This window comes from Dromaius novaehollandiae, chromosome 8 (assembly GCF_036370855.1).
Source record: "Dromaius novaehollandiae isolate bDroNov1 chromosome 8, bDroNov1.hap1, whole genome shotgun sequence".
Classification (NCBI taxonomy): domain Eukaryota; kingdom Metazoa; phylum Chordata; class Aves; order Casuariiformes; family Dromaiidae; genus Dromaius; species Dromaius novaehollandiae.
In genome coordinates, this window is record NC_088105.1 from 11,080,027 (window position 1) to 11,092,815 (window position 12,789).

Consider the following 12,789-nt stretch of genomic DNA (forward strand, 5'->3'; position numbering starts at 1 on the left):
TGGACTAAGGCCACGAGATGCCAGTCTGTTGCTGTCTTTGGGCTGTATCCGTTAAACCAGATTTGACCAGTGGTGAGGCCTTCCTGTTTAATTCCCAGTCCTCAAGTCCCCAGCTGCTTGTTTAAGGTTTGCAGTCGCGGACTTCCTTTTCTTTAGCCAGCATTTGTTGCTTATGAGCAACTGTTGGATTTGCTCTTTTTTAGTTTCTTTTCTGTTTCTGACCCAGTAGATGAGATCTAACAGCAGGAGGGTTTCTAGCCCCCCTCCCTGCTCCCAGCAGCCCCAGTCATGGTCAAGTCCTGTCTTGCACCTGCCAGGTGCAGCGCAAAGAGCTCCTTTTGCACAGCAAGGGCTGAGATGGGTCCACATGCCCTGAAGGAAGAAGATAAAGGAGCCACATGGCTGTAATGTCAATGTGACAAGCTGTGGGCCTCAGCACCTTTGCAGCCTGACTGGGGTTGACTGTGACTGCTGAAAGGCTGGGCTTCCCAGTTCTGGATGGGCCTGTTCACCTCTGGTGCTTGAGAAGTGATCTGCAAGTGCCTCCGGGAGCATGAGGCCAGAACACGGTGCCAGCAGACGGAGGGTTGGAGCAGCTTGCATGCTCGCGAGGCAGAGCGTAGCAGGGACCTGCTGCTGTAGCAAAGCGTGGGTCTGTTTAGGAGGCTGCAGAGCCTGCTGATCAAACAAGGGGCCAGGAGCTGGGAACCTGTGTGCTGTCCCCGGCTCTGGGCTGATTTATCGAGCACTTAACCCCATCTCCCCCTTGCTTTCGGATAAGCAGCACTGAGCCCAGAGATCCTGCCCCTCAGGCTCCTCCAGAGCAGGTGAGAGAAGGCTGCGCTGCTTTGGCACTCCCTTTCACCAGGGTGGCCTGTTCGATGCCTGAGTCATCTCCTAGGAAAAGCAGCTCACTGTAAACATGTTCTGGTCTGTCACTGTTGCAGACACAGGACAGTGCTCCAGACTCTGGCCGCATACAAATAGGTGGCCAGATCTCTGCTGCTGTCATCATTGCCTGTGAGCAGACTTGGCCCATGTCCCAGTGCCATTCAGACATGCTGTCACCGTACTCAAATCCATCTTCCTTCTCTCCTCTCTTTTGCAGAATTATTTCCGGGACACCTGGAACATCTTTGACTTCATCACCGTCATTGGCAGCATTACAGAGATCATCCTGACGGACACCAAGGTGAAAACGTGCGGGATCACGTGCTGTGTCTGCCTCTGCACCAGGGCTGGGAGTGGCGAGGCGTACTGACGAGGGGTGGGGGTTTCTGCCTCCTTCTGACGCTCTATCTCCTCCCAGCTGGTGAACACCAGCAGCTTCAACATGAGCTTTCTGAAGCTGTTCCGGGCTGCTCGGCTCATCAAGCTGCTCCGCCAGGGTTACACTATCCGGATCCTGCTCTGGACTTTTGTGCAGTCCTTCAAGGTAAACCCCACATGCCCTGCTCTCCTCTTGGGCTGCAGGGCTGGGGTGAAGCTCCCAAACACAGGCTGTTCCCAAAGCCTTTCCAACCTGTTGCATTGTGGGGGTGGGGGGGTTGCCACTGTTTACCTGCTCGCTGTGTTCTCTGCATTCATCTGAAATTGGACTGTGCTAAATGAGATGATTCATATGTTTCTCTTGCAGGCCCTGCCGTATGTCTGCCTCTTGATCGCGATGCTTTTTTTCATCTATGCGATCATTGGGATGCAGGTGAGCACTGACAGCTAGGATTGCATCTCTCTGGAGCGGACAGGCTGGATGAACTTGTCCTCTGCATTGCACTGAGCAAGAGCCAGCCCAGTGCCTGCCTGTCATTGCTTTACTAGGTCATGGTATCCAGGTGGAACATCTGGTGGAACACCCATCCTGTCTGAGGGTGGAAGAGTTTGTTCATGAGCTGCAGAAGCGAATATCCGTGTGGGGTTGCTGCCTGCTTGTTTGGTCAAGTCCCCCAGCTGGCCTTCCCCACGTCACCAAAGGGACAGGCGCACAGAGAGGCAATCCTCAGGGTGATTTGGACCCTGGTAGATGTGTCCTTGTGGAGTCAGCCAGGTAGCCTATATGGACAGCTGCTTTCAAATCAAAACCCATTTCAATTTTAGAAATTACATGTCATCTCCAGCTCCCTCTCCCTACCAGCCTCCAGAGATTGATTTCATGTCTGAGAGACCTGGTGAGCAGCCTTCTGTGTTCTCCATCTGAACAGATAGTTAATTGTATTGTTCCCTACAGCCTAGTATCTGCCTGTCCCTCTGTGAAGGGTTTATTTGGTAGCCACATTGCTGACAACCTGCCTGGGATCTTGAGCTTAGGGACCTGCAATGAACTTACTGGGGGGTGGAGGATGGGGTGGTCCTCAAAGCACTGGAAAATGTGAGCTTTAGACTCCAGTCCAGTAAAAGATAAGCACGTGAGTTAAAGCACTTAAAGTTGAACATGTGCTGAAATGCCTCGCAGGGTTGGCTTTGTAGTGTGATGACTAAGACCCACGCTGAGTATCTGACAAAGCATCTTTGACTATTAATACTCGGGATTTTGAGTTGCCTGATGAGTGAGCCATCACAATAACTAATGTGATTGCCTGATGCTCACAGTTAGGAAGGGCTGGGTGGGGGAAGTAGATTTTGGGGAGGCAGTGGATAGCCTAGTTGCCACCTGCTCAGACGCGGAGAGAATCTGGCTTCCCTCTGTTGGTTGGCAGTGCTGGTGTTTAGTCTCTTCCACCCCCTCTCTCCCGCCCTGAAAATCGAGTGGCTGTTTTTGGCCACTCTGTCCTACATATCTCGGCACCAGCTCCAGGTGTTCTCTGCTCTAAACAACTGCCATCTGACTCAGCCCCCCTCCCTGCGGTGTGATAGTATTTGATTTATTTTTTTTAACACCATTGTGAACAAATCCCCAAGCAGTAAAGTCTGTGGGCGTTATTTGAGCAAAATAGCTGGAGGCAGAAAATATTCTACAATTACACATTCCAAAAACCTGTACAGGGAAAAAAATACTCTGCAGATAGTGTATTTTTAGTTTCATGGAAAGTAGAATAAATATTTAACAGTAATAACAGCGCATTTTTCCTATATAAGTCATTTTACAAACATTTTTTATGTCCTTCCATGGCCTTGGCTGTGGGTCATTACTATGATATTTTCAAGTCTGGGGCTTCGTTGCCTCTTCTGGCCCTGAGGACCTCCAGGGTAGGGTCCAGGCACACCAGTCTCAGTTGTCTGTCTGTCCTTGGTGGGTTAGCAGTCAGTCTGTCTTCATGCAATCCACTGCAATAGTCTCTGCTGGCCTCCTCTCTGGGTCTGCGCCAGTGAGCCAGCGTGGGGCTGTTACAAAGTGGAGGAAAAGGGCTCCCAAAGCAGAGAACATGCTACACCATTTGAGCTCGGTGGGTCTATCCCGTGCTGCTGCAGAGGATCCGGATGGATCTGACAGAAGTTTTTCAGTCATTTGCAAGCTTTGCCTGTGCAGGAGTCACCCAAACTCCAGACCAGACCTGTCACCCCTGTCTGTGCTGCTGTGCCCAACCGCGCTGGCACATGCCTCGGGGTTTCCGTCTGCCCCTGCCAGTGCTCCAGGACTGAAACCCAGCGCTGAGTGACCATGTTGCTTGTTCCTGTGCCTCCAAGAAACCAGGGACCTCCTGGCTGCTGTGCGGTGTTCAGATGCCTCCTGTTAATGCAGGAGGCGAATGTATGTGGAGCCTTGTGAAACGCACAGCGGCTGGACTTGGTTGATCCCAGGTCCTCTGTGCTCCTGTTTCCATGGCAGCTTGGCCTCTTGCAGCCTTTACCGTGTACCAGAAATCTCTGTTGAGAAGAGGAGAGTCTCCCTTCCCTGACTGCCGCTTATCGCCAGTTCCCCTCACTGGCGCGCTCGGTTTGCACCAGTGGGCCTTCACAGGGAGGGTGTTTGCTGGGGGGTCACTGGAGAGAGTGAGTGAGCTTTCAGTTGCTTTTGGGGCCCACTGCACTGGGGACGGCACGCCTGCTGGGAGCGGTCTCTGCAGCACAGCATGCACACGGGTACACGTGCACCTGGGCAAAGCTGAATGTGCAACTGCTTCGCTGGGAGCAGAGCTGCTGCCCAACAAATGGGCTCCTCCAGGTGAAAGCACCGTGCTGCGTGCTGCCCGGGGCGCTGCCGGCGGCTGTCAGCTTGGTCTGGTGCGGGGGGATGTAACCGCTTTCTATCGCTGTTGTCGCTCTGGCAGAGGGGGCCAATATATGTCCTGGCTCAGCAGCTCTCATGCCAGATTTGTTTTTCATCCCTTTTTCTCCCTCGATAGGTTTTTGGGAATATCAAACTCGATGAGGAAAGCCACATTAACCGGCACAACAACTTCCGCAGCTTCTTGGGCTCCCTGATGCTCCTCTTCAGGTAAGCAAACAGTGTTTGACCCATAGGAGACTCTTTTGGCACCGTCTTGGGGCCAGACATGCCAGGACCAAAGCTGGGCAGGCTGCCCACCTCCCTCTGAGCGCTGTGCTCCTGCCGGCTGTTTGGTGGAGATCAGCAGCATCAGGTTTTGGAGTTGCTAAAAAGTAGCTGAGCAACAGATGGCTGCAGGAGCTGAGGAAACCATCTGAAAAAAAATAGATGACCATCTCCCTGTGCAAAACAGACCGAGTAGCTGGGGTGGAGTTGCAAGGCATGTCAGGGCAGAGAACAAGAGATGCGCATGGCATGGCAGCTCTGCTGCATGGACCCACGCGGGATGGGGTGTAGGGGCCTGGGACCAGTCCACCTGTGCGACTCGGGGGCTCTCCTTGTGCTGGAAATCGTGCCCCTCCGAAGGGGCTCAGCACCATGCTGGCCTGGCTCCACTCCTGTGGGTCCAGTTCAGTCTCTCCCAACCCAGTGCCTCGTTCCACTGCATGCTGGAGATGTGTCTAAGTCAGCTAGGGGGTTGCATAGTCTCTTTTAAGGCAGCTGGCTTTTCCTGGGGGCATCCTTCCCCTGGCTTGCTCCCACGCTGCTGCGTGCTGCTGAGCGAGGCTGTGCTCGGTGCAGGAGTGCCACGGGAGAGGCGTGGCAGGAGATCATGCTGTCCTGCCTGGAGGGCAAAGGCTGTGAGCCAGACACCACAGCAACATCTGGGCAGAGCGAGAACGAGCACTGTGGCACTGACCTGGCCTACGTTTACTTCGTCTCCTTCATCTTCTTTTGCTCTTTCCTGGTGAGTTCCCTCTTTCTGTGAACCCTCAGTTTGCAGGACCCCTTCTCATCAGATCTCCTAACCCATGCCCCAGCCCTAGGGTTGTCATGAATGCGCTGGCTGCATCTTCCCCGGGGCCAGGATATGCAGGGTGGCCCCTCCTGTGACCCAGTCTGGCAGGGATTTGGCCCACAGAGACCCCAAGAGAGGCAGCATGGAGCTCAGCAACTCCTTGAGTGGGTTTGACAGGTCTCAGTAAATGCTCAGTGCCTGGGGAAGCCACTTTGGGGTGAGCTTGTAGCACCTGTGATGCCCTGCAGCCCTGCTACAGCCATGGGAGGAGAGCGGCTCCAACCATCTCAGCCAACCTCACGCTGTTTCTCCCAAGGGGTCCCTCCACCCTTGCTGTGACACCCCTGGCGCTAACCTCTCCACATTCGGTGAACACTGCTACCCCGGCGAGCAGTAAAGCTGTAGAGCTGGGCACCTTCTACTGAGGGATCCCTCCTGATGTGATGTGCGACTCGGTGGGAGCTTGTCATAGAGTTTCCCATGGGTCTAGTAGGAGCTGTATGAATGGTGGAGCTCCCTGAAAACCTGGGGTCTTTCTATGTCGATTTCTTATTTAATTCTGTCTTCCCGCAACTACTCTTCTTTCTCTTCCTCTCTTTCATTCTCCACTCCCTCTCTCCCCTCTGCCTTCCTCTCTGCCTTTTTCCCTTTCACTTAGATGCTCAACCTGTTTGTGGCGGTCATCATGGACAATTTTGAATACCTGACTCGGGATTCCTCCATCCTGGGACCTCACCATCTAGATGAGTTTGTCCGGATCTGGGCAGAGTATGACAGAGCAGCGTGGTATGTAGTCAGCTCCTTCTCTCCCAAGTAACCTCCCAGAACTGGTTTTAAATGTGTATTTCTGTGTTCTGTTATTGGAAACTTTGGCTGTGGTATCTGGGACAGTCAGGGAAGGGAATTGGAGCTGCTTTTGCTTGTGATCATTACAAGGATAGCAGCTGGTTCCTACAACGCCTGGTGACAGAGGCGTCTTAAGTGCTAAGCAGTAGGTGAAACTCCAGAGATGTTAATGGCTTGCTATGGTGTTTATCCTGAGAGCTGGAAGTTCCTGTGCTTCCTCTCCGGCCGTGTGGACTGCCCTGCCATCCCACCATACAGCTTAGAGGAGGGCAGAACCCTCTCAGCTTCCTTCCCTGTCTTCATCCACCAGCCTCTGCCCTGAGGCAGGCACACAGCAGCTCTCCATCACCTGGTCCCTGAACCCTCATAGTCCCCTGTCAGAGCAGGGGTGAGCATGACTTATTCCTAGCTGTGGGGAGATGGTAGGGAAACTGCTGGGCTGCTGCTCAGTCATCCATGTAGGGCCTTGTTTGGAGCATATTTTATGTGTTTTGGGAGCTGTGTAGGCTGGAGGACTGGTTTGTTGTTGTTCTGGCCAGCCCAGTCGCCCCTCTGTAGATGGGGGAGACTTTGTTTCTTGCACTCATTCCTTCACTGATGAGGGCCCTAGTGAACAGGGCTCCAATTTGCAGACAGCAGTGTGTTCCTGGCGATGGGCTGGGCTCACAGCGGCTGTATGTACCCTGGCTTGCAGGGCTTTGGCTCCACTCCCAACGTGGCTGCAGAGGAGCTGCTCTCAGCTACTTGTCCCAGGGTGGTCTGGAGCATCCCTAGGGCTGTTATGAAGCCCTTAGCACTTTTGGGAGCAGGTTTGCCCTCCACTCAGCTCCGACACCATGAGGGCGTCTCGTGTGGCCCCTTCCTCCCCCAGCCTAGGGACAGCCACATCCCACCCATCAACATGCCAGAGAGTGCAGGTGATCTTAGCTCTGGAGCTCTTGGCAGCCACATGCTCTCCCTTTGGAGACTCTTTGCCTCCACTGCTAATTTCCTGCATCTTGAGAGGGCAACTCAAGCCAAGATTTTTTTTATGCCTAATACCATCAGCTCCTGACATAGTTTCTTTCACCATTTCTGTACAACCCAGTTCAGATTAGTGCTGGCTGCATTCCACCCAGGGTGGCACCCACCGGCAGTCTCACTGTCCATGAAAGACCCTGCTAGGCAGGTTGCTCTGCTTGTTAGCAGGTGACTATGCCTTGTAAAAGAGGAAGAGTTCAGCACATGTAAGTAGTTGTCCATCAACTCTAGAGCGGGGAGAGCAGATGTGAGAAGTGAGAGCAATAAGGCATCCAGCTGCTGAATGTGGGGTTTCTCACATGTAACTTTTGGGAAGGACTTCTTCACACCAAACATTTCACTCTCTCATCCCCCACATTGGTGCCTGGGTCTCCAGGATAGTCGCTGAGAGTACAGCTTGGTGCCATGGCCCCCTCTGATTTGTCAGAGTGAACTGTGCTCTTTTGTCATGATATGTAGTCAGTTGTTAAGGAATATGCACAGAAGCCAGTGTCTTTGGGGCTGTGGGGGCAGCCCTAGCCCCCACCGCTGACCGAGGAATGGGTGAGTAGATCTGAATGGGTCCTGCTACCTGAATGGAGCAGCAGTTCTGCATCCTGACACCAAAACCAAAATGTCATGTGAAAGGTTTCGCAAGGAGACTGTGTGGGGTCTGACACCGGGAATGCTCACTGATTGTTTTTCGCCAGATGGTTGGGTTATCTCTGGCCAGCAATGGAGTGGGGATGGGAGAAGGGTGAGGAGAAACCAGAGGCAAAGATGCCAGGCAGAATGGTAATGCTGTGCTTTGCCTCCTTGTGCAGTTTCCCTCCAAACTTGTCTAAGGATGCCCAGGAGGTCTGCAGTACTCTGCACCTCAGTACTTCCACCCAATACAGTCCCACTTTCTGAAGGACTCCGATCTGGTGTCGGGAGCTCAGCATCTGCATTATAGGTCTGCTCTCGGCCTCGACTATTTAACTATTTCTGCTGATAAAGGAGGGATATGGGCTGTATTCCATGATTACCGCAATCGGGTCTGGGAATATGTGCTTCTGTGGGTGAGAAGGGGTGTGTGTATGGGAGGGATTGCTTCTAATAATGTGTACCCTTGGCAGAGCATGGTCTGGTGGTCAGAGCACAGGACTGAACCTCAAGAGACCTAGGTGCTAGTGCCAGACCCACCAGTCACCAGCTGGTCACATTATCTCTCCCTGTCTCAGGTTCCCCAGATTTTGGAGATACAATTGACTCAGCTACCAACCTCCTTGAGACCTTTTGAGGACCAGAGAGTTGGCCGTGCAAGGCCAGGCTCTCTCGTGGTGTGATGGGACACAAGTCCATCGAAAGGGCTCGTTGTTTCTAGAACCCAAACAAGTGGCAACCTCACCCTGTCTAAAATCCCAACCCTCTCCCACCAGGTGCAGGTGGCCAGGGGTACTAGGAGGAAGGGAGATGGGGGCAGTGTTCACCGCCAAAGCCATGTTTCTCCAGGGGCACCGTCCCTTCCAGTGTGTGTCCATATGAGGAGGTATGAACTGGTTTGCACTGGAGAGGCAGTAGCCGATGCTTAAGCTCACAGCTTTCTCCTCTCTGGGTCTGAGAGAGCCAGAAGGAGAAGAGACCTGGACCCCTGGGGGTCTTGGCCCAGAGACGGTCCCTGCCACCTAGTTAAGCTCTCCGTCCTCTCCTCCACCCTCTCAGTGTCCTATTAACCCACCTGTGCTTCCTTTGCAGCGGCAGGATCTCGTATAAGGATATGTACAAATTAGTACGGGTGATCTCGCCTCCTCTGGGCCTAGGAGAGAACTGCCCCTACAGGGTGGCGTGCAAGGTTTGCCTCCCAGTCCTCCGCCACAACCTGGCCACGGGACGCACCATCCACCCCTCCTTCCCCCCCTGCTCCACCACCACTGCGCCTCCCGAGGGAACCCTTATGTTGCTTTCCTTTGAGTTTAAAGAGGTCCGCGCCTTCCCAGAGCCAGCAGCTGTCCCCGCAGGGGAGGCGTGAATGGGGTCCAGGGGGGCCCAGAGCCTCCCGGGGTGGGTTTCAACAAATTTCATGCCTTGCCAGCCCCCCGCCTGGCTCTGTCGGCACGGGAAGCCCCTGCGCTGCCCTGCTCCCCTGCGCCTGGCAGGGAGCGAGCGCTGCCTGGAATGGAGTTGTGGGGCTGCCGGGCCAGATGGCTCTGTTCCCTTTTTGCTTCTGAAAGTGGCCTCAGTGGGAGCAGTTTTTTTCCCCCGCTGGTGAATGGGGCTCAGATATGATTTACTCCTGGAAAGGAAGGGAAGACTAAAGGCAGGAGGATGTTGGGCGTTTTGTCGTTGATTTGGAGAGTGAGGTGGGGGGAGGAAGAAGAGGCCAAGGTGACCCCGTAGGAGATCCAAGGGACTCTGTGCCATGTCAGACAGTGGGACAGGACCTGCTCTAAGTGTGACACTTGGATGCTACACAGTTGTTTCTCTGGGGAACAAGACTCTTCCTAATCTTGCACTTGGTTTGCCAGACCTGCTGTGAAGAGATGGAGCATGGGACTTCAAAGAACCGAGCCAGCAGGCTCGCTGGCTCTGTGCTGGCCATCTTCATCTGCAATGCCTGGGCTGTGCCTGTTGCTACAGATACCAGCAGCCATTCAAACTTGTCCCAACTCTCCAGAGCTCAGCTGCTTCTCTTCCTCTGCTTGGGCCAAATTTTTGGCTTCTAGACATGAGTCTGAGGCAGCAGTTTGGCCTCCTTAGATATCTTTAGCTTGCACATTCTTTTAAATTCTATTTTGGAGTGACAGCTGAGCAAAATCCTGTACCTGCCACCTTCTCCAAAGTGTCACAATGGCCATGTCCCTGTCCATGGCACAAGACCACTGAGCTCTTCCTTCCCTCTTATTCTCTCCCAGCCTCTCAGAAGATATAGGAGGGAAGCTCAGACATTCCCATTCTGCAGATTGTTGTTTTGGAAAGGAAGACGGTTCCTCTTCATGGTGTGATGTAGCCTCCGGATCTTCCCTGCTGCATCAGAAATGCTTCTTCAGGACAGCATCACTGAAGTGGGTCTGTCGCCCTCCACAGCTGGTCTTGGGGATGAATCCCAGAGTCTGCTCTGGGAGAGAAGATGGCCCCTGCCTTCCCATGGCTTCATAAGAGTACACCAATTCTCAGGGCAAGAATCTGCCTCACTTTGCAGTTGACTCCTTTTGGGGCAAACATGCTCTGGCACTTCTCACCGGTATTCTCCCAGTGCATTTCCATGAGCAAGAGAGCTAAGGTCTGCCTAAGAACCTGTGCTCATGTCCATGTGTCACTGCAAGAAACACGGAAGAAAAGTCATGAGAGGAACCAGCAGGTTCCCCCTGAGAGCAGCTTCCTCTCCTCCCTCACATCATGGGAGTGCTTTTTGCTTTCCAGTATATTTGAGAATTAAAAATTTCTCCTGCCCATCTTTGAAATCTTGTGAGGCAGGCTAACACTAACAAACCAGAGGAAGTGAGGCAAGGCCTAGATGCTCCATCATCTCTTTTATGAAGAAGCCTTTACAGAAAGGTGGGAATTTCTTGCAAGAATCTCAAATCACTCATCCCTTCACAGAAGGGGTCCATGCAGTCTTTTCACTCTTCTCTGTTGCATTCCTGGTAAAGGACAAAGGGTTTTGTTGAGAGTACTTGCTCAGATCCCTGCAGAGAGAAGACTCCTTCAGGAGGAATTTCTAGTCTTTTTCGGTTGCCATCAGGGCTTCACTGGCAAAGGCTGCTCTCCTAAACCATATCATCTGGTGCAGTGACCTACTTGGCATAGATTTCTCTGGATCTGAAGGGAGAGATTCTAGGCAAATGCTGTTCACTATGGCAGCAGTCAAGTCCTCAGCAGGACAGATTTGTCTGTGGGTCCCATGCTTCCCATGCATAAGGACTGATTCGGAAGAAGTCACAGCATGAATATTCTGGAGCTTTGTTTTTTCCTGGTATATTTTCCCCGGTCCCTCCCCAGTCTCAGGATGTGCTGAAAAACATCAGCACACCCTGAAGGAGATTTTCATGCTCAGTAGAGTTGACGAAGGTATGGCTTATGTTTATTGTGAGGAAACGTGCTCAGGAAGGTACCTGTAATGCTTCCTGATAAGAGAGCTCTGCAGAATCTCTTGTGCCTCTGTGGGATGGAGAGAGCAGTGAAGATGAATGAACTCAAGGGGGAAGTGGAGACAGAGAGCACGAGACTAGCTTCTACTGTCATATGAAGGAGGCCATACCCTTCCAGCCTTCTCTCCCTTCTCTACCTTGGTCTTTTCCTTCCCTGAGCAGGGGGCATTTCAAGGACATGAGAGACTTTCAGAGATTCCTACTATATTCCTGAAAAGCATCTGAAAAAGAAAGAAAACCCACATGATGGTCACACCTTGCCACTATGGACCAGAACCCGAAATGCAAACCCGAGGCACTCGCTCACCTTTCAGTTTGGTGAGCCTGTCTCATGCTCTGCAGTGTACAGCTTCACCTTCCTAGCAGCAGGAAGAGCCATAATTTCTAAAATGATGTGAGAAAGGAGCCCACAGCCCAATCCTGCCAGGCACTGCAACAATCATGACTTGCAGAAATGAACACAGATGTGTTTATGGAGCGGTGGACCTGCCTCTCTGGATATTTTCTCCTGATCATCCCGCCTGATAGCCACCAGTGTTGTTATCGATCCTCTTTCCAACTCATTTAGATCTGTCAGGTTGCAAAGGGAATGGAGCTTGTCCAGTCTGTTCTGTGCCTGCACCCTGCACCCTGAACAGCTCCTGTTGCACAGTGGCTGCTGACTATTCATCAACATCACTATTTCACACTGGAAACTTCAAGACTAATCTTGGTGGGGGCCGCTTTGATCAGGGAGCTCTTTCAAACTAGCTCGTACACCTGAGAAGAGGAAGTATTTTCTTCTCCCCTTTCCACACTGCTCTCAGCAAATGGCTAGGGAAGAGGTCAGGATCCTGCAAAGAGAGCTTTATTTTTCAGCAATTCCCTCTCTCCCAGGCAGCTTCAGCTGAGATGGGTTCCTCTCCAGCAGCCACTTCCCCAGCCCATCTGTAATGGTTGATGCCTTTGCTGTTGTGAGATTGGCCTTGTCCATTAACCATCCTGAATGTCGCAGTGCAGATTGGAAGCCTGGTACGAGGGGAAGAAGAGGTGGCCAAGCCTAGGATCCCTGGGAGAGATATTTGAACAGTCTCCAGGATGTGTGGAGAGAGGGAGGCACAGTCCAAATATTTCAGCCTGGCGGAGAGCTCAGGGCATCATCGGGTGACCTGTTTTTGGTAGTGTTCTTCACTGCAGCAATCCTAGGCAGGTTCTTACAAAGCAGAGGAGCACGAGGTGGGGGTCCATCCTAGCTGTCTCACTTGGGAAACCCAAACGAACCCCAATGTTGGAAGGCCCAAACAGCTGCCTCTGCTGAGACTCTTTAAACTCCATCCTGGTGGAACTTGCAGCCGCATGTGGGAGAGAGCCAGGGCGGGAGCATGGCATGTACAACTTTTCCTCCTGGTTTTGTTTTTTCAGCCAATTCAGCATGCCTTTTGCACTGGTGCATGGTGGGAAAGTGGTCCATCCGCAGAGCCAGACGGAAGCAACTGGGCATCTTCCTTTGACAAGTGACCCTGGCCCACTGCCTTCTATGCAAGATGCTGCCTCCCAATTGCATAGACATTATGAGATGGGGATACACAGCCTTCCGGCTATGGGTTAGGTGG

The 12,789-nt window shown here is 52.7% G+C and overlaps 1 protein-coding gene across 1 annotated transcript in view; it reads left to right on the top strand.

Annotated features, from left to right (window-relative positions):
* The window catches only part of CACNA1E (calcium voltage-gated channel subunit alpha1 E), a 174,825-nt gene that overhangs the window by 145,964 nt on the left and 16,072 nt on the right, over positions 1-12,789 (top strand). Inside the window, exons 34-40 of the mRNA XM_064515647.1 lie at positions 1,109-1,192; positions 1,310-1,435; positions 1,637-1,702; positions 4,281-4,372; positions 5,006-5,171; positions 5,881-6,008; positions 8,805-8,901. Of these exons, the coding sequence (XP_064371717.1) occupies positions 1,109-1,192; positions 1,310-1,435; positions 1,637-1,702; positions 4,281-4,372; positions 5,006-5,171; positions 5,881-6,008; positions 8,805-8,901 (759 nt within the window). The remainder of the gene's footprint in view (positions 1-1,108; positions 1,193-1,309; positions 1,436-1,636; positions 1,703-4,280; positions 4,373-5,005; positions 5,172-5,880; positions 6,009-8,804; positions 8,902-12,789) is intronic.